At 43.3% G+C, this 20,233-nt stretch overlaps 1 protein-coding gene across 1 annotated transcript in view; it reads right to left on the bottom strand.

Moving 5' to 3' along the window:
• Window positions 1-20,233, bottom strand: part of LOC146797786 (uncharacterized) — a 420,200-nt gene that overhangs the window by 70,883 nt on the left and 329,084 nt on the right. The window contains exon 15 of the mRNA XM_085624971.1: window positions 19,342-19,380. Coding sequence (XP_085481097.1) covers window positions 19,342-19,380 — 39 coding nt within the window. The remainder of the gene's footprint in view (window positions 1-19,341; window positions 19,381-20,233) is intronic.

Raw genomic sequence — 20,233 nt, 5'->3', positions numbered from 1 at the left:
CAAACTAGGACACACATGAGGTGGATCATAGCATAGCGCAACTTTCATTTGCACTTGTCAAAAGGTAGCCTCACTAAAACAAGATCGTTGGCATAATAACACACAAATGTAGATATGTAGTCCAGTAATTCCAGGAGGCATAGAGGGCATCATTTACGGCATAGGGCAGCGCAACAAAACACCTTGCTGCGCTGCCGTACGCCAAAGTGAAAGGGCAGGAGTGCACCTTATTTAAGCAATATGGTACATTTCTGTCCTTTCTGCCAGCGCTTGCGCCGATCCGCAGCCTAGCGCTAACATAGGCCCCCCTTGCACCATGGTGCGAGGGTGCCGTCATTGCTGGCAAGCTTGCTTTTGAGCAGGAAGGGGCATCTTCCTGCACAAAAACAATTGAAAGATGTGTTTTCCTGTATGTCAAAAAAACTAGGAGAAATAAACCTATTTCTCTTCGTTATGCCTCACCTTGGGAGGCGTACGGATGTGGCGCTTTCCGGGGTTTATATCACACTCTAAATCTGGGACAGCATCAAATTCAACGGGAGTTTGTTTGGAAACCCCACTGCAACTCGGCGGCGTAAAAGGGATGCAATGGGTCGTAAATAAGCCCCGGAGTTTTTAAACCAAACATGGTTCAAATTAATTAGCAATTTTAGCTTGACAGGTTCAGACACAATGAACGAAAAAGCACCTTCCACACTGCCTTTTAGGCACCACTTTTGACTGCGTAATTTTCAGCAGGACAAATTTCTCTCGTCTTCCCACTTGCACTCTACGGCAAAAGCAGTAATGTCTGCCCAGGCTCGTCCAAAACACGCCCTCTCAAAATGTTGCCCACACTAGACTCAAACTTGTAGCTGCTTCCTGTATCGCCATTTATGTATAGATAACACTGCCTTCTAAGTGACATGGCGTATGAAAAACATAAGTCTTCTGGAACCGTAAGAGTCAAATATCTGAAAGAGTTGTGTTTATTTGCACAACACGATAATGTTACTTGTATTTCAGAAGGTTTGGTCCAACTTACGGCTGGTACTTGCTAGAACTAATCTAAATATTTTAATTATAATGAAACACTTGTAAATCAAAGTGCTCAGGAATGCTTACGTAGATGTAAAAAAAATCAATCAGCCCCATGTATGAAAGGCCATAAATGTCTCAGCCTGCCCTAAAACTTCAAATGCTGCACTATCTACTGCTAAAAAAAAACATCAATCAGCCCCATGTCTGAAAGGCGAAAAGTGGCTCAGCCAGCCCTAAAACTACAAATGCTGCACTATCTACTGCTAAAAAAAACATCAATCAGCCCCATGTATGAAAGGCGAACAACGGCTCAGCCAGCCCTAAAACTACAAATGCTGCACTATCTACTGCTGTTTACCTGCATTCGAAGTTGAGTGCGAGTGTGACACAGCCACATAGAGCAAACATGAAGTGTACCTGATGGTCTGTCTTTGTTAGGTTAGATCAGGGGTCTCCAACCTTTTCTGTAGTGAGAGCTACTTCTGCTCAAGGAAAGTCTTCCAGAGCTACTAGCAAATTTTATACCTGTAAAATAGTGACTATACTATGACCACCCAAAGCAATATTTTCAGTAGTTACCACCCAAGTATACCAACTGCGGCTACCAGCAGAAATGCTGGAAAAAAATTCTTCAATATTAAATGCTTCCCCTTTACTTATGAAGTAACATTCAAAACTTGACATGCCCAGTGGCACAAAGGACATAAGCACAGCAGTACGTCTCCCCACCTCAGCTTGAATTATCATTCACCAGTTTCTGAAAATGCTAATTTTTCTATTAAATACTACTTTCCACTGTGGGCAAACAAACTCAATTTTCCAGAAGAAACCCCATTTTGGAAAACTAAAACTGCCTTTAAAATATCAGTTTTCAGTTTTTGAGAAATGCACAGCCTCAAAACCTCAGCTTGTCATTATCATCATGTACTCCCATGTACAAATGCCTCGTATGGACAGACTACTTTGAATTCCCAGGTATTACAGTCATATGCCATGGATGCTCACCATTGGTATAGGAAACAATGGTCCTAAACTTCTTTAAAGCTACAATTCAGTTATGAAAAACATTCATTAGTCAAAGGGCATCCGGTACATATAGAATTAGCATTTTACCATTAATGTACCACCATTTTATTTACAATGCAAACAAGTATATCCTCAACAGACACAAAGGCACAAATAATAGCTCCAATAGTGACTGTTTATTATTTAGTTACTTTTATAACAGATCACCATATTCAATGCTCCAAATAGAGAAAGAGGTTGCTTGAAGGGGAGTGTGAAAAAGGAAAGTGCTCGTGAGGTAGGGCGGATATAAAGGAGGGGAATCCAAAAGGCAAATTCAATAACCAATCAATTACACATTCTGGTATCCTTAGTAAAACTGGTCGTGGTTCATAGTGGCACCAGTTTTACAGATAGGCCTGTCCCTTATGGATTTACAAATATTAATTTCATGATTTTCTGATGACGCAGAGAGAACATTCATCTGTGAAAAGGCAGGGCTGGGATGATATCAGGTACAGGCCCACTGGGGGAGAGTGTTGACGTTTCGACCCTGGTGCAATGAGGGTAATTTATATCCTCTGCAGGCGGGTCTTCCCTCAGGACGGGGGGGAGGGGAGGCAACCTAGGGTGAGGTACAGTCAGGATACATCCCCTGAGGAAGACCCGCCTGCAGAGGATATAAATTACCCTCAGTGCACCAGGGTCGAAACATCGACATTCTCCCCCAGTGGGCCTGTACCTGATATCATCCCAGCCTGCCTTTTTATAGATGAATGTTCTCTGTGCATCATCAGAAAATCATGAAATGAATGTTTGTAAATCTATAAGGGACAGGCCTATCTGTAAAACTGGTGCCCCTATGAACCACGACCAGATTTACTAAGGATACCAGAATGTGTAATTCATTGGTTATTGAATTTGCCTTTTGGATTCCCCTCCTTTATATCTGTCCTACTTCACGAGCACTTTCCTTATTCACACTCCCCTTGGAGCAACCTCTTTCTCTATTTGGAGCATTGAATATGATGATCTGTTATAAAAGTAACTAAATAGTAAACAGTCACTATCGGAGCAATATTTTGTGCCTTTGTGTCTTTTGAGGATATTCTTTTTTGCATTGTAAAGCAAATGGTGATACATTAATGATACAATGCTAATTCTATATGCACCGGATGCCCTTTGACTAATGAATGTTTTTCATAACTGAATTGTAGCTTTAAAAGAAGTCTAGGACCGGTGTTTCCTATACCAATCGTTACACAGGTCCGTGGACAATTTTGGGTTACCCCATAATATCATAATGGATGTTCACCATAGCACCACGGATGCCTGGATTATGCCAGTAATGCCCACCATTATACTAGGGCCACAGTTGTGCCAAGGCTGGAACCCAGAAGGATCAGGGATAATACCACATATCAGTCATGACCATTAATATGCCAGGGATAGGTACATATAGGCCAGTCATGGTCAGAGTAGGTCTATGATGGCTGCCAGCCTACCACAACTAGACCAAAAATAATAAAATAGTCAAGGATGACCATAATTATGCCATTGGCACTAATATGTCAGGAATGGACACAACTAGGCCAAATAAAACACTCTTATTATGGGGCTAGCATATATATTTGGCGGTTCTTGGCACCAGGCATAGTTTCAGGTAGCAATAGTGTTTATTATGGGCACACACATAAATGTTAATGAATCTCTTAATTTTCTCTGGTCTGGATCATACCCTGTTCCCCTCAGGTCTTGAGCTGATCATGCATCTAACTGACACATTTTCACTCTGACTCCTGCAGTCCCGCACTTTAGTGGGTCAGCACTGATTACAGCTCAGGCTACTTTTTTTGATGATGCACTGTTCACACACATGTTGTGACTGATAAAGGAGAGATTGCAACATGGTCAATCTCCTTGTGGCTTAATTATATTGAGATTGGATACAGACTGTCATGTAGCAGGTCCTATAAGCTTGCACAGTGTGTGTTTGAGTGTTAGTATGAGTTACTGTGATAAGTTTGGCTGGCTGTCGCTCTTAGGGTATTAAGATGATCAGTGCTGCCTTCTTTAATAGGCACCTACTCTGAAATTGATACTGGGCTTGACTTCACCTCAGAGAGCTACTTTGAAGGTACTGGCGAGCTACCAGTAGCTCCCGAGCTACTCGTTGGAGACCCCTGGGTTAGATTGTGGGGCGAGTACTCATAGTATTATTGGCCAGCCAAAAGTGTTAATTGCCCATTTCGGTATTATGCACCCTCACCCTCAAACTGAGCCAGTAATTGCAGGGTGGCAATACATGCCCTCTGGAGAGGATCCTAAGCACAGGACAGGGTCTGCACAGTGGTCAGTAATGCTTATGTATTAGTTGTATAGTACGCCTTTATATTTCGCAGCTGGGTGTTTTTTATTTTACTCTTGGTTACAGATTATCCAAAATGACAACTATAGAGGTAGTGACATCACACACCCTTTAACCCCGATGACATCACAGGATTGACCTTAGTCTCATCCTGTGCCACTCAACAGCCTCCTGTTTGCTCTTGAAGTCTAATGTAAGAACTTGAAGTCTAATGTAAGAACAAGTGCAGGTAAATAGATGAAGTAAAAATGTTTCCTAGAGTCTATTTACTTCTGGCTTCTACTCCTGCACTCATGACCCCATTTACCATAATATGCAAAAGCAGCGCCAGGGGCACCAAAATGCAAGCCACAGGGTAGAAAACACCAGGGCTGGCTACCCCCAACGGGAGTACATGATTATAAGGGTACAAAGGATTTGAGACCAGGTGGCACATACCTACAGCTACTGCTGTCGTCATAGATCTATTTGGAATATCTATAATTAATCTATTTTTTCTCTGAAAGTTTGAAACCTGTTTAGCTGCCTTACCTTGGGTGTTCAGGTCAGCCCTTAGTTACTTTGAAGAGGTGTTATACCACATTACTGGAGTGGAAATATCGTCCATATATATATTGTGACCATAATAGTGACACCTGAATTGTCCTGATGGCATTAATAGTAAATCTACTCTTGCCTCGACGATATTTTGGGAATTGAGGTTATGGCCTCGATACATGTGTGGGATGATATTCCAGGATTCAATATTGTAGCACATATCGTTGAAGCCCACACACCATCCGTGAGCTCGTTTCTTAACTTGGAATGTTTTCAAACGCACTAATCACATTCCAGGAATTATTTAATGCCAATTTCAGCAGCACACTGGAGGAAAATAAATCCACTGCGAAATGTCCCCATTTCATTGTGCTTAATTAAGAAAAAGTGATAAAAAAAGTCAACTTGTAAAATGTATTGCTGAAGTTACTGTGCTATACAGAGACAGGGTTTGCTTAAAGTTTACAGGTAAAATGGAATTGGGAAGTACAAAAATTCAGGTTGTGGGGGTGTACACGAAAAGAAGAAAGTGTTGTAAAGTTCATGTCTTCCAGTGAAATGACACATTTTTCATTTCACTTTGAAGATGTGTTATTGAATAAATAACAAGTGATGAATTACTGTTTCATCAAATGCAAATTTCTAGCATGTGCTTTTATTCTGTAAATGTATAATGAATGTGTCCTAAATTTTTGATAAGCCGGATCAATCAAAAACACATTCAATGATGTTTTAGTGATTGCTTAGCTAAGAACGTTTTCCAGGAATGTCTTAAATCATATGGGTGTTTCCCTTCACATGTCTATTATTTTATCTATTTAATCACTTGCTTTAGGCTTCCTTCTTTTAGTTTTAGTTTCTTAAACACAAACAGGACAGATTCCATTTTAGCTACAGTCTCCAATTTAGTTGGCCAGTCCAGCTTGCTTACTTTTGTCCTAGATACGGCATGTCATTATGACCTAAAGACTACAAGGACTGACTCCATTTTCAGTAGGCCTGACTCCATTTTCTGTATTTCTGCAGAATCAACAACATGTCTGCCTTTAATGCAGACATTGGCTGCCCTTATCTTTCAACGCACCCTGTGAAAGTGTCATGTCACTCAGACAACGACATCAACAAAACACCCAGAGCTACATCAGTCTGGGACAGGAGCCTTTTTTAAGGTCAAATAACAACCATAACCCAAACAATGTAATCTGCATTGACTTATTTTTACCTTAATAGTACATCTACTGATGATGTATATGATTATGCCAAGAAATTCCTAAGGTGATGTTGGAAATTCTATCTTAGATAAGATATGGTATAAAGGGACTGTTACTTGACCACTTGTCAGGAGACAAACTTCATGCAAGTCACAGACGCACATCCAGATGAGCCCAGCACCAGAATTGATCTTGTTTGAAGAAGTCTCCAGTAAGACTTTCTGAGGCTCTGCAAAGTATTCCCTACTGCCTTCAATAACTGGTGCCAGGATTGTGTTATCGCATAGACGCAATCTTCTTGTCCCTAGCTGCTTTTTAAATTCTGTGATGTTACCAATATTGTGTGCACTAGATCCTCTCATTTTAACATACCAATTTTCAAATAAATATGTGGAAATGCATATTCCATTTCTAGTGCTCTTGAGTGTGTAAATCATTATTGAATGATCATTTGGGTTACCACTGCTCCCTGGTAGTTACCCATAGCCATTGACTCCACTTCAATTATGTATTGGCTGGGATTCTGCGAGACTACAAACACCTGTCTTACACATTCAAGCATTGGTGTATTGAACTAAGTTCACCCGTGGGTGTGAAAACAAACCTTGTAGAGCTGACCCAAAGACTGAGTTTACGCAACAAAAGCACAAGTAAGAAATACAATAACCTCAAGTGCAAAATGAAAAAATGGCATAATTAAGAGAAGTAAGAATGAAGAAATAAAAAGGAACGATAAGGTAGTGTACATTTTCGGAATTTAAAAATGCACTGAAACATTAATTAAAAATGGGTTATGATTGGAATTATCTAATTTGTTAGGGTAAAAGATGGGTTATAACTGATAATTAGGGTTAACAACAGGGAAAGTGTGGGGCCAAGGTTTACAGTTCGCATTAGGATCAGTGAGGCTTAGTGTGAGTGCAAAGAAAATGGTTACGTTTAAGGTTAGGTTAATGTTAAGGACAATGATTTTTATTAAGGTCAGGGCTGGTACCATATTTATACCTTAATGGCATTCTTGATTATGGCTCATTGGCATGGTTAATCTAACCACAATAGAAAATTGTGGCCAAGAGTTATTGATTATGGGTTAGTCATCATGGTGGTGTCTAGCATGTTATTTTTAATTTTCACATAGATCGTTCTGCGGAATATGCTGCTCACGTGATGCTATGGGCTGGTGTCGAGCAAAGAGTTAGCAATGCAACACTTGGAGAAATGAATCATACCAAAGAGGCTACGTCCCTTTTCCTATACGTCAGTGGATGTTGCCATCACAGTCTTTGGTGGGTGTCTATTTTCCCTATATTTGCACTTTCACAGAGGTTGCCCGAGCCCAACTCTATTGATGCTGTCTACTGTGGACCTGTCAACATAAGGAAAGCACATCTTTCCAATAATGCCATTGTCGAAACCCACAATTTAAAACATTTGCGTAAAAACACAGACTTATGCACAGTGAACATCTAGAATGCAAGACATTGCGCTCACCGAGAATCTATGGTAGATTCTCTCTGCAAATCTGTTTGTCCTGTCACTGGTTAGAGCACTGGAATGTGGACAGCTCTAGCTACGATAACAGAGTGAGGAATAATGGTTAATATTGGCATTGCAGCTGCAATTTTGTAATGTTAGCTTTTTTTGCTTTCTTCTGTTTAATTGAGAGCATTCTTCTCTAAATTGCTTGCATGCTTTATTTCTTATTCCTTAGATTAAACCAACCATCAAATGACATTTTCCTCATTTTAGGAGAGAGACTGTTTAAAGACTGCGATAACTCGCAGAAGTAGGCTTTAATGCGATATTATCATTTTAAGCCTTGAACATTTATACATTATCCTTAAATGTACTCATATTTTGGAAGCGAATAAAGCTGAAAATGTGTTTCCTGACAGTGGAAAATGGGCCCTCTATTCTCATACTGAGGAGTCAAAAACCAATAATTGCAGTGCAGAGGGGCCCTCACAGCCCTGGGCCCAGAGTGACTGCATCTACTGACACATTGATAGCAACTCCTGTGTCTCCTGGTTGGATCCATGTCACCACTATGCTATGCAGACAAGGCTAGACTCCCCTCACTCTAATTGCATGCTAGATGTTCAGAAGTTGGATCCAGTTAAGGATTTTCTGAGCACCAGGCAAAATTACATGTTGGCATTCATACTCTCACTTTCCCAAGTACCAGGGCAATTTGAGGCGATTTGTTGAAGTCAGGCACCCTCTGTGTCCTCCTGTGGTGGCAGCATTTTGCAGCTGACTTCAGGGCCTTGATGCAGTATCGACCCTGACTGGAACAAGGAAGACACTACTCTCACAAGCATTAAGAAACACAAGGGTCTCTTCAACTGCTGTTTTAGGAGCAAATAATACAAAGAGGGATACATAAGGGCAGTAAACGATGAAGGCAGCGGAGATAAGGGTAAAGGTAGAAAGAGTGAAAAACTGCGGGAGGAAAGGGGAAATGAAGAGAATGAAAAGGAGTGAAGAAGGTAATGGTACACAGAGGGAGAGTGTATGATAAAGAGAGTGGGAGTGGGTTATAAATACAGGAAGTGAGAGGCAAAGAGAGGGAATTTACGTATAAAGAGAGGAGAGGACTAATGTGAAGGATAATGCAAGAGGGATAAAGAGTGTGTGAGGGACAAATAAGGGAAGGGAACAACAAAGAGAAATGAGGAGTAAAGGAGGTGGGTGGATAAACAAAGTCTGTTGAAGAATGAAGTGGGAGTAGGATAAAGAGACAGAGAGACATAAAGGGAGGAAGAAAGAAATACGAAGAGGGGTAGAGGGTCTAGCAACCTGGAGAGAGCGATAAGGACGAACAAAAGCGAGCTGATCAGAGTGATTGAGAGCAGTGCTTTCAGATGGTTTTCATTTTCGAGTAGGCTGCTGTGCAGATTGTGTCAGAGGTAATAAACAGCAGGCCTGACACAGAATTGCATTAGCTTTGCACGTGAGTATTTATCAGTGCTTCCTGTGAAACAGCATCCTCTGCCACCAGGATCCCCTATCCCTCACCTTGTCAGTACCACATTCTCTGCTTTCGCCCCTTGGTCACTTTTCTGGACCCTCAGTCTTTGTATTACTCTAATACAGTCATAGAGACCCAAACGCTAGTGGGCGCAAGCGGTATTTGCACCTATTTTGCCCTAGCTCCTATGAGGAGCAGATGCGAATAATACTCACTTCTGTCTTTGCTTGGGCAAGTACTACCAGGTAATACCTGGTAGTGATTAGTGTTGCTGGGTCAATAAAACGCACAAAATGGGCCCAAATACCCATCATGTTCGTGGACAACTAGTAGGAGTTGCTAGCCTTTATAATCTTTAAAGAACTATTTGTCTGATGTGAGAGTGGGTTGGGTGGACAATATATAAACAAGTTAACAACTTACAACCAGGCCAATCTGGTCTGGCCATTCCCCTGTATGGCCTGGAAGCCGTAACCAGTCTTGGCATTGGCTCTCCTCCCAAATCAGGCAGCTCTTTTTGAACAGCACCTTTTTAGAAATTCTGTTGTTCTGGTGTTCTCCACTTTTACTTAAACTTGTCACGAGTCCGTTTCAAACACCACCCCCTCCGAACACCCTTAAATATGGATGGACCAGCGCCTCCCCAATGGCCCTTCATCAGCTCGAGATTCTATCCCACTCACATGATACACAAGCAACTCAAAAGTATGACAAGAGAGTGACAGGCGGTGCTTAATTTGTGCCGGTGGTTTCCAGTGCTTGGCACTGGCACTTAATTGTGAGCATCGGCTCTACTGACAGTTCACCACATGGTGGCGCTATCTTTTTAATTTCGAGATGAGCACAACAACCGTGTTTCTCAAGTTAAAATACATTAAAAATTAATAATACCAGTCTTTCATGCAATTATTATAGTCTTGTGTGATCTGAAATGGTCTGAAATGTCACACTCATAGGAGTGGATGGTTGGGTGTAATGTTGGTACTGCCATTGGCAGCGCTGGCAGGGTATGGGTGGTGCAGGCGGCAGATGACCTCCCTCTTTCCTGCTTCAGACCACACTCAGCTCATAGTTTTGCATTTCAAGACCTGAATGTGAAGTATGCTGGAGGGTATTGTTGGAAGCTGCATTATCATTACATTTCTCTTTACAAGCACTGCGCATCTCAATGTAGATGCATTGCAATTGGCAATCTAGCAATCGCAATAGATGGTGCAAACTTTCCTGCTTCCGGGCCCCACTTAGTTCAAGGTTCTTCATCTCAGGACCTCAATGAGACGCAATAGGGTAGATTGATGGGTGCTGCATTATTACTTAATTTCTGTTTATGTGTTTTGCTTTATAATTTAGGAAGTCTCTGCCAGAAATCAGTTTTGGGTTGTGCTATGATGAAAACGTTTGCAAAATTTGCAAAGAGCTGCAAAGAAATGCTTTAAGTTTTTGAAAATTTAATTGCCTTGTATGTGTCTTTTTCATCCTCAGTAGAATGGAAAGACAGAAAGAACAGATAGTACACTTTTATATTATTTGGAATGTTTTATTAATGTGAATCAAGATCCATGGGTATTATTTTGTTTAATTCGGGACCATTAGTGAGACTGTAAAAATCGATAATATTCCTTCAATGTGCTCTTCAGTAGTGGAAAAGTGACCGTTTGGAATTTCCTGGGATATCCAAGAATTTTTAGCTGATATCTTTGAGATTTTGAACGTCACAATCAAGGTGGCAGCTTTGGGAAAAGTTATGTTGTATTTTTTCAAGTGAAACATTGTTTTACATTTTTTCGCCAGTTACATGTGAACTCCAACATAGCTAAAATGTAAATTTGTGCCAGGGACACAAAGTCAAGGAGGGGGACACAAGGGCAAAGAGGCACTGGAGTGCTTGTGGCAGAACCAAGGAGGTGTGGCAGAGGGGTATAGAACTTGAGCAGCAAGGTGGGCAGGGGCATTGGTACTGGGCAGGTGTCAAGGGAGATGTGGGGTGAGTTGATTGAGGAGTCAGAGGGATGAGAGGGTAGGAAGTTGTAGTTGACAATGAGGTGCAGGATGAGAGGGTAGGAAGGTGCAGTTGACAATGAGGTGCAGAGAATGGTTGGTGGGTGGCTGGGAAATACAGTGGCATAGAAGTTTGGGAAACAGTGGCAAAGGGTAGGCCGGATATCCTGGTCTGGCAGGATGGACGTGCGCTTTGAGACTGAGGGTGCAAAGTAGACCTGGTCGAAGAGGCATAAAAGCACATGGTCAGGGTACCACAGGAGACCAATGAAGAGAAGGCAGCGGAGGTACAGGGAACACGGCTTTATCTACAGCAGGAGCTTGCATAGAGAAGCACATCGAGGCTCGGGCAGAAGTGAAATAGGCATGAAGAGACAGACACCCTGATTTATTTTAAACCTAAACTGACTAAATATATGCCATCACATAGTCTTCGAACACCCTCTTGAATCCTATTGATAGCTCCGCTATTCAAGCAATCTTCTTTCGGTGGAAAATCCTTTTCCACTTTGGCTCTTCGTTTATGGAGCAAATTGCCTCCCGAATCAAAATCAATTTCTTCATATTTTTTATCTAGAAAACTGCGGAAATATTTCTGTTTTCCACCTAACCCATATTTGCCATTATTCTTGTATGTTATGTTATGTTAATTTGAACTTGTATAGCGCATATATACCGCCAGGTCTCATAGCCTTTAAGTACCTTTCAAAGCGGGTACGTATTTATACAAGGATGCAAACGAGAGAAAATAAAATGGCTCCCTTCGAGCACAAGGAAGGAGGAAAAAGGGAGCACAGGAAAGTGGGCACTGGCAGGAGAAGTGCAGCAAGGGAGGCACAGGCAGAACATGGGTAGGAAAGAATTTGGAGCATGGACGGGCGACATGAGTTAAGAGCTACGTGGAGTGCACTGGACCTAAGAGGGTATCGGAGTGAAGGCAACATGAGGGAGAGGCTCATGGGGTGGCTTGGGTGAAGGGGTTATTTGGTCACGCAAAGTGTGAGAGGCTAAAGACATTAAAAGGGGCGTGACAGCAAAGTAGGCAAAAGACAGAGAGACACAGAGATGACATGTAGCACCTGCGGTGTCAAACCTAAGTGAAATTTGAGGAAACCCCTGCCCCACCCGAATGACCACCAAGTGCTTCTACATAATTTGCTACACTGGCTATATCCTTGTACTATGAAAAAAAAATCAGTGTATTTCTTGGAACTGAATATTAGAGTCTAATGGTGTCTACTGCCCAGGATGTCTTGTTTTTAACAACAAGACTTTTACCTCTTTTAGTCTGCTAGACACTCCAATAGAAACCTTTTAAATGTGATTAAGTGGAGTTTCCACTAAAGATGTCATTTAGTGGAAACAGGCGTCGTGAAACAAGAGGAACAGAACATGGGGATAAAACCAGGATCCAGCTCTTTCTCATTGCCGCAGCCATACCCCTTGGGACGGGGGTGCCGGACAATGGTTCATGAAGGCCGAACCATGTCAGAGTCTGAGGGTAGACATATAGGGTACGTGTATGTCAATTATTTAAATCTAAATCATTCACACAGTCACTGGTTATCATGGAAATCTGGCCTGAATCAGCACTTGCAGACCAACCGGCAGCTGTTTCTTCGTGAGGGCGAGGGGTGTTTCCCCATCCCACTCACTGCAACGGCGCTAAACGTGAAAAATAAAATGGCAATTAAATTATTTCATTGCCATATTATTTTTTACTTTTAGTGTGCAGCAGCCTCCAGCCAGGATAAATAGGGGCATGCCCTCCTCTGCTGCTGATTGGCAGCATAGAGACCTGGAGGAGCAAGATGGACCCTCCAAAGTACGCATGTCAGTTTGGCCAGCTCTCATGAGCCGGCTAAAGTGACATGCGCACTTTGCAGCTCTCCACTCAGCTGTCTTAGACAGCTGGGTGGAGACCAAGCACAGGCCTCCAGGGCCTGAAAAAGCATCCAGCCAGGACGCTCCATCCAATCCTGGCACTGCTCTCATGCTGATGAGAGTAGCGCCAGGATTGGTTCGTGGAATTTTCGGGAGGCTGGAGCCCGCGGAGCCGACAGAGAAGGGACAGAGGAGGACGTCGGACATGCAGCAGGTAGGTGACTCTTTTTTTTGCCACTCGCCTTGCCTGCACGCGCGCATCCACCAACCCACCACTTAGTAACCCACCAGCCCCACCGATGCATATGTGTGCCAGCCACCCCTGAAACCAACATTTCCCACCCTGGCAAAGACTAGCTATAATCATTACATTGCAGTCTGTGTACTAGTGTAGTAAAAATAAATCACTAATGCACAATACAAAATTGATAGTGACGGAGTAAATTATATCACCAAGAGTATAATTAAAGTCTCCAAGTGTCAGACGTAAGAGGCTATTAGTATTACTTTTTTAATAATGAAAAAGGTAATGCTTTGTCCATTTTGAATAGTGAAAATATGGCACCAAGCTTTATTAACACACACAACACAAGTAGCAACAGTGCAAGGATGATGGCGGTACCCAGGAAAGAGAAGGGAGGAGAACTGGAGTCCGTAAACAAAACCCGAGAGAAGAAATGCGATGGCGCTTTAAGCTGGGGAGGGTCGGGCTGTCAAGGTTGTTGCCTTTGGAATGTTTTAGTAAGGTATACAAGGCAATTACAGGTTTTATTCATGTTGAATTTTAGCGTAGCATGCGTGAGCAGTGTTTTGAAAGGGATGGCTGGGGTAACAACAGTCAACATTCACTTAAAGTGATGTTGTGACATAAACACTGAGACGTAATCAAGCAGTATCAAAGCCCAAAGCTCCATATCCCTCAATATACGGTCAATCAGTGTCTGCCTCTAGACAGCCTGGACCACTAAGTGGTGTGTTTTTCTTGTAAACGTTTATATTGCTGCCTAGTAAATGTACAAATCAAAAACGAAACCACTAAGTGATGCTGTTTATCCTTTGCAATTTTATATGGCTTCCTACTCAATTTATGCACAAATTTGTTAAATGAATATTGTAAGCAATCAAGCTTTGGCATGCTGCTATGTTTAGGCTGCCAAGAAACATTTTTTGTGCTATATTATTTGCATTTTAATAATTGTAACCCTGCATATATAATAGAAAAAACCTTCATTCACCAGAATGCTAATAAATAAAAGGCCAGAATGAACATGTTGCATCTAATGGGGCAACATTTTCTGGTGGTTAAGACCCAGGAATGCGAGCCGTCGTTCCTTGGTTAAATTATTAGCGTGTTAAAATACTCTCTTGAGCTATACAGTTTTGCAACACCTCATCGACCGCACATTTTTATAAGCAGCCCACTAAAACTTTTCATTGTTAAAAAATAAAGCTGTACTGGCTTTGTCAATGTATGTTAAGAACTAGGCTTGGGCAGAATTCGCGGAGTTCCGCTACATGGAATTTCGCGAAGTAACTAAAAAACTCTGCCACGCTAGGCGGAGTTCTTTAAGCGGCGGAGTGCATTTGGTCACGCTGTTCACGTTGATTTTTAGTGCCTTGTTTTTGTCCCGCACTGTAAAATCAGCATGAACAGGACCATGCGCAGCACAAGAGGACGCTACTTCCTTTCTGCCACTCGAGTAGATTTTTTTACTTGAGCGGCAGCTTTCTCAACGCGAATGGAAGGTTTCTCAACGTGAGCTGTCGCGACCATCTGAGACCGCCCATGCTAAGAAATTTGCCCGCTCGCGTTGAGAAATCTCGCCGGGAGTTGGATTTTCCTCTCTCGGGATCGACAACTTGACGTTGGTGAGTGAGGAGGTTTTTCAGAATTATGCATGCTCAGCAGAGTGAGGAGTGAGGAAAACTCTGTGAACTGGGTGGAGTTCACCACTCAGGCCTATTAAGAACCCATCCTGCACCCCAAACTATTAAATCTATATATTTCTTCAAATGAAACCAGTGCATTTAAATAAAAACAGAAGAAACAGTGGCTCCTGGAAAAGGTCTGATGACCAGAGCTATATTTTAAGCGCTGTGTACAGTTGACAGCCAGGAGCAGAATCTTGGGCTGTCATTAATTACGTGGCAATGCCAGGTTTTGTCAACAAGGTGCTGGGAAGAGTGGAGCTTAAGAGGGCGGGGCTTGGTTTTATAAAGGGGAACTTCAATTTGTGTTTGCCCCAGGCACCACCTAGCCTAAGTCTGGCCTGCCTGGTGCTAATGCCGCTTGTTCTGCAAAGCTACAGGGCCTGACCCACAGCCATGCACGCAGGGCCGGACTGCGAACCAAAACCTGCCCTGACAAAGTGCTCAGCCGCCCCCCCCCTCCTCCGGGGGTTGGGGGTGCGGCCGATCTCTTTGCCGGGGATAGTTTTCGTCCCATTTTGCTACAGGGCCGATTTTGCAGCTATGCTGCAAAAACGGCCCTGTAACAAAAACGGACCCCAGGGGCCCAAAACCGGTCCCCCACCCGTGCGCCGCACCGGGGGATTGCCCGGCGCCTGCTACTGCCAGTCCGGCCCTGCATGCACGGCGCCCAAACCACTGTGTCACCAAAACTCACTGAGCATTGGTTGCGGCCGGGTCTTGCATCGAATCCAGCATGCTGCTATGTCTCACTACAACCGACCTTCGGCCATTTGCAGCAAGATAGGTCGCAGTGTCTGGCCTTGACTCAAAGGCCCCTTTCTTCTGATATTCCGTTTCTAGCCGATAATAGTGGGTTGAAACCAGGGGCGGCTCCTCCACGTGGGCGTCGGAGCGTCGCCCCACTGCTTCTCACACTGCGAGAAAGCAGAAGTTGCCTGGTTGGGGGCGGGCGGGTGGGCGGGTCGGGGAGGAGTGGCTATCCCAATGTTATGGGCCCTGACTGTTTGGTCGGCCCCAGGGCCGACCAAACCAGTCATAGCACTCTCCGTTTTCTTCATGTACCTGCATGAAAAAACGGCCTCCCCTAAGACACCTGCAAGGACGGCGTCCTAGCCAATCATAACGCTGCCATTGCAGCGTTGTGATTGTCTTAGGGGTAGAGGCTACCTGTGGAAAAGCGGGACCGGCCATCCAGGAGCGGCAGGAACTCAGGGAGCGGGGGCGCGTGACCCGGGGAACGGGTAAGGTACGTTTTATACATTGCAATTAAACCCCCCGTAACTGATGCCTAGTTGTGCAAGGCGCTGCTAATGGCGCACCATTCACTGGGAGCTATGGCCGGTGTCAGTGCGCGTGATGTGCTCGTGACTGAAAACCGTTTAAGGGAGAGCCCGAGACGGGAAAAATGAGGGGGAATTAATATTGGCTGCGCCCCTCGCCCGGCGATGAGTGCTGCACACATCCTTGAGCCCGCTTCCAGTCGCCTCATTGGATTTATTTTAATGCGCCTTTGTCAGATTTACGAGGCCTCCAGTACGTGTGCAAACGAAGATAAGTGTTTTACAACACCGGCTGTGCAACTACTGTTGAGCGCTTTTCCGGTTACAACACGGCCTGTGGGTTACCACTCCCAGGCGCAATCACTAGGTAGCGCTTGGAGGGGGGTCTTTCAACAGCCGTGTACTTTGCCAAAGGCAAGTGTGACGTGGTTCCTACTTTGACAGGGGGCGCCTCAAGCACCGGCCTTCCTTGCTATGAGCTGCGAACTCCATAGTTATGCCTTCCGTGGACGGGGTGTCAAACGGTGTACTACAGACCGAAAATAACGATGTCCATATGTTTTTTTTTTTTGCTAATGTACTGCAGCAACTCCGGTTTTATTTGTGTCCTCTGTTTTTCTGAAGTCACAAGTTGTCTCTGTGTTTTTTCGTCGTTGCCCCGTCAAATGTGTGTGCCTCAATGTTTTGCTTTTTTCTAAAGTCATAGATATGTCTAGGTCTGTTCCATTCGGGCCGATGTGAAAATGAGATGTTTAGGTACATGTTTTCATGCACCAAAAAAACAGGAAGAGTTTTACATAATTGTGATTTCCTCTGCTAACAGTATATAATTTTGTGTATTTATGCTGTCCACGCAGTTGCTTTTCTCAGATGGTGCAGAGAGATGTATCTTTACGGGTATGCTGTGCTGGTTATTTCACAGTGTGAATTCGATTCTGTGACTTGAATTCATGGTGCGTTGTTTATGCTGTTCTGCTATGATTTTACTGCTGGTTGTTTCTGTACACGTTTGCGGCGCTTGCACACTGACATGGTATCTTTTTGTGCCGTGGGATCGCAGTGAGATATTTGTTGGTTTTCTAAGTTTTATGTCTCAGTAGAATCATGTTTCTGTAGATTCACTCATACCTATGGAGTTTTTACATAAGGCTGGCCACGAGCAACAGTAGAAGTGAAGGGCATTCCTTGGCGCTTCTGGCAAAGATTGTCCTCTATAGCTCATAAAAATTGGCAATTTCTTAAATGATAAATAATTCAATCGTATTGCTATATTAACCTTCCTGCTTTCTCAAATTTGCTTGGAAATGCACCATTTGTCCACTCTTTTTTCAAAATGTTCTCCCCCCCGAACCCTTGTAGGTTGTTCGGGCACGCTTGCTACGCTCGCTCACCGCAGTGCGGAACGGCAATAGTTTGACGCGCACCACTTTCAAATGTCACCAGCCACCACTGGTTGAAACAGGCCTACAGTATCACTTCTGTGCTCCAATACTATTTCAACAGGTTTGCCTGAGTGGCTCCAAAAATCCCAAGTGGGTGCTCCATCAATAAGAAACTGAGGGAGCATCTTCCTTGTTCAAGCAGGTCCTGTGCAGAAACGAACACATTCTGAACTGTAGCAGTAGTTACTGTGCTTTAGAGCTGCCGCTTTCACGTACATGGCATTACTCTGACATCTAGTGGTCAAATGCAGAATTGTCCAAGTGCATCTATGAGGACATGTTGGTAATAGAGGTCAAAGAATGAACATTAAATTAAGGCTGTAACTGAGTCCCCCTCCTTTCACTTCAGTTTGTCTGCGGTGTTTTCCATTCCATCTGTTCATTCTAAACCCTACATTGTCTCCTGTGCTGTTCCCGTTGTTCTGTCGTCTCTCCTGCCCCGTTCAACATGTACGTCCTCCTCGGAGCTCAGTTGCCTGGCTTTGCACCTTAGAGCTTTACACGAAAGATGAGGATGAAAACGAATCCCAGCCTTCGAACTTGCCTCATCCGCTCACTTGGCATTTATTTTTTACTTGGAAACAGATGACACACGTATATTGCTAAGGATGAATCAGAATTCTAACTTCCGAGTGTCCATGTGCTATTCACTTCCGGAGGCAGGTCAATTTCCTTAAAGTTAACGCAAACAAGGCTGCAAATCTGGTGGTGAGCAATAAAGTGTTATCGGCCCTCTCAACCTAGCGAGAGGAACTTGATCATCCTCCCAACCAGGTGAAGGTAGTTAAGAACCTACGAGTCACGTTCTGTTGGAAGAAATCAATGCACAGTGACTTCCAGTTTCTTTTTTCTTGAATTTCTAAAAAATATGTAATACCTTTATTTCCTCTAATACTTTAGAATACACAATCTTGCTGTGAGACTTGTGTGTGGCCCTAAGAGTATTGGATCAGCAGTATTGGCTTGCATGTCATACCCTATCTCGCTGTTATGAAGCACGTCCATTTACAGAAAACAAAGCACTGTCTGCCACACTGTTCCATCCACCGTTCTGGTCCCTATGCATCTAATCTGACTCTGCACCAGCCCCTCCAGCACTCCTTTCATCATCTGACTATTCACATTGTTGATGCTTCCCTCTGGGTAGTGGTTCTTTCTCAGTTCTTCCACAGAAATCAGGAACTCCCATCACATCTCTGAACGCTTTATTACAGATCATCTCCACTTTAGGACATTTATAAACGCTGTGGTTTTGCTGGGTGGGGACACCCCTGGCTCATCTACCTTTCTCCCAGGGCCACGATGGCTGCAGGAGAAAGTGTGCTTTATAAGTTCTTACTCGTTCATTATTTCTTCACAGGTAAAATGTCCTTCATAGTAAAGTGGTGGACATTGAACAACTGATAGAAGTGAAGATTTAAGGTCAAAATCTCTTTTGGTTCTGGCGGATTTTTTTTTATCTTTGACATAATGTTCGGTGCCAAGAGCGATGGTACAATTAATGAATTGTAACAAACTATTAATTGCAGATTGTTGTTCTATTTGCTAATCATAAATGAAGTAATAACAATGACAACACTTGTAAACGTGTCCAGACAGAAATACTGCTTTAAATTCCAGTTTGTTTCTGAGACTGCAGGCCTATCATGCCTAACTGGTGAAGCACACAACAATCTCAAGAGGAAATACTCACAGCTCTGGCCAATCACCGCCTGGATCTCCTTTGCAGGCTCTGAGGAGGAAAAACACAAGGAACATCATAACATATCCTTAATATAGCAAAAGGAAGAAATAAACAATAGCAATTAACAACAAATTAGGAACTTATCTGAGCAAATTGGCATTATCAGAAATGTACAATATAAGATCCAAATTGCTGCACAGTAATATTGGACACTAATTCTTCTATCACAATTTCCATTGACGAAGGGCTGTAGCGGGGTGCAGAGGTCAGAGTTCTGTTCTTGCCCAGGGCCTTAATTCTGAGTAGAAAGCTATTTCCCACAATGCCCATCCAAGATATTCAATATATTATATGAAATAATAACAATTACTGGACCATAGACATTAGGTCATATGTAGTCTTTTGAATTAGCGTTTGAGACCACATGAGTATGCCCATTCGCAGCTTAGTGTCACAGAAGTGGCGGAACAATTAAGTAAATACAAATTGCATCCTGTCATCAGAAAACTCTTTTTAAGTTTAACAAGCAACAGAATCAGAAGGGCCATTCCATAGAGCAGAAATAAATGGCACAAGGCTAACTGCAGTTCTCAGATGAATGATTTAGGTCCCTCATATCAGATAGCGAGAGAGAGAGAAGAGAGAGGAGAGAGGGGGAGAGGGGGAGAGAGAGAGAGAGAGAAGAGAGGGAGAGAGGGGGAGAGAGAGAGAAGAGAGGGGGAGAGAGGGGAAGAGGGAGAGAGAGAGAGAAGAGAGGGGGAGAGAGAGGGAGGAGAGAGAGAGAGAGAGAGAGAAAAGGAACGAGCGTGAGAGAAAAAAACACACAACAGAACGTAACATCATGGCTCATCATATAATATCACATCAAAAGGGAAGAGTTAAATCAAGATAATGTGTCACG

This window comes from Triturus cristatus, chromosome 9 (assembly GCF_964204655.1).
Source record: "Triturus cristatus chromosome 9, aTriCri1.1, whole genome shotgun sequence".
NCBI lineage: Eukaryota > Metazoa > Chordata > Amphibia > Caudata > Salamandridae > Triturus > Triturus cristatus.
Note: the sequence above shows the minus strand (reverse complement) of the source record. Positions and strands in the feature narration are given on the sequence as shown.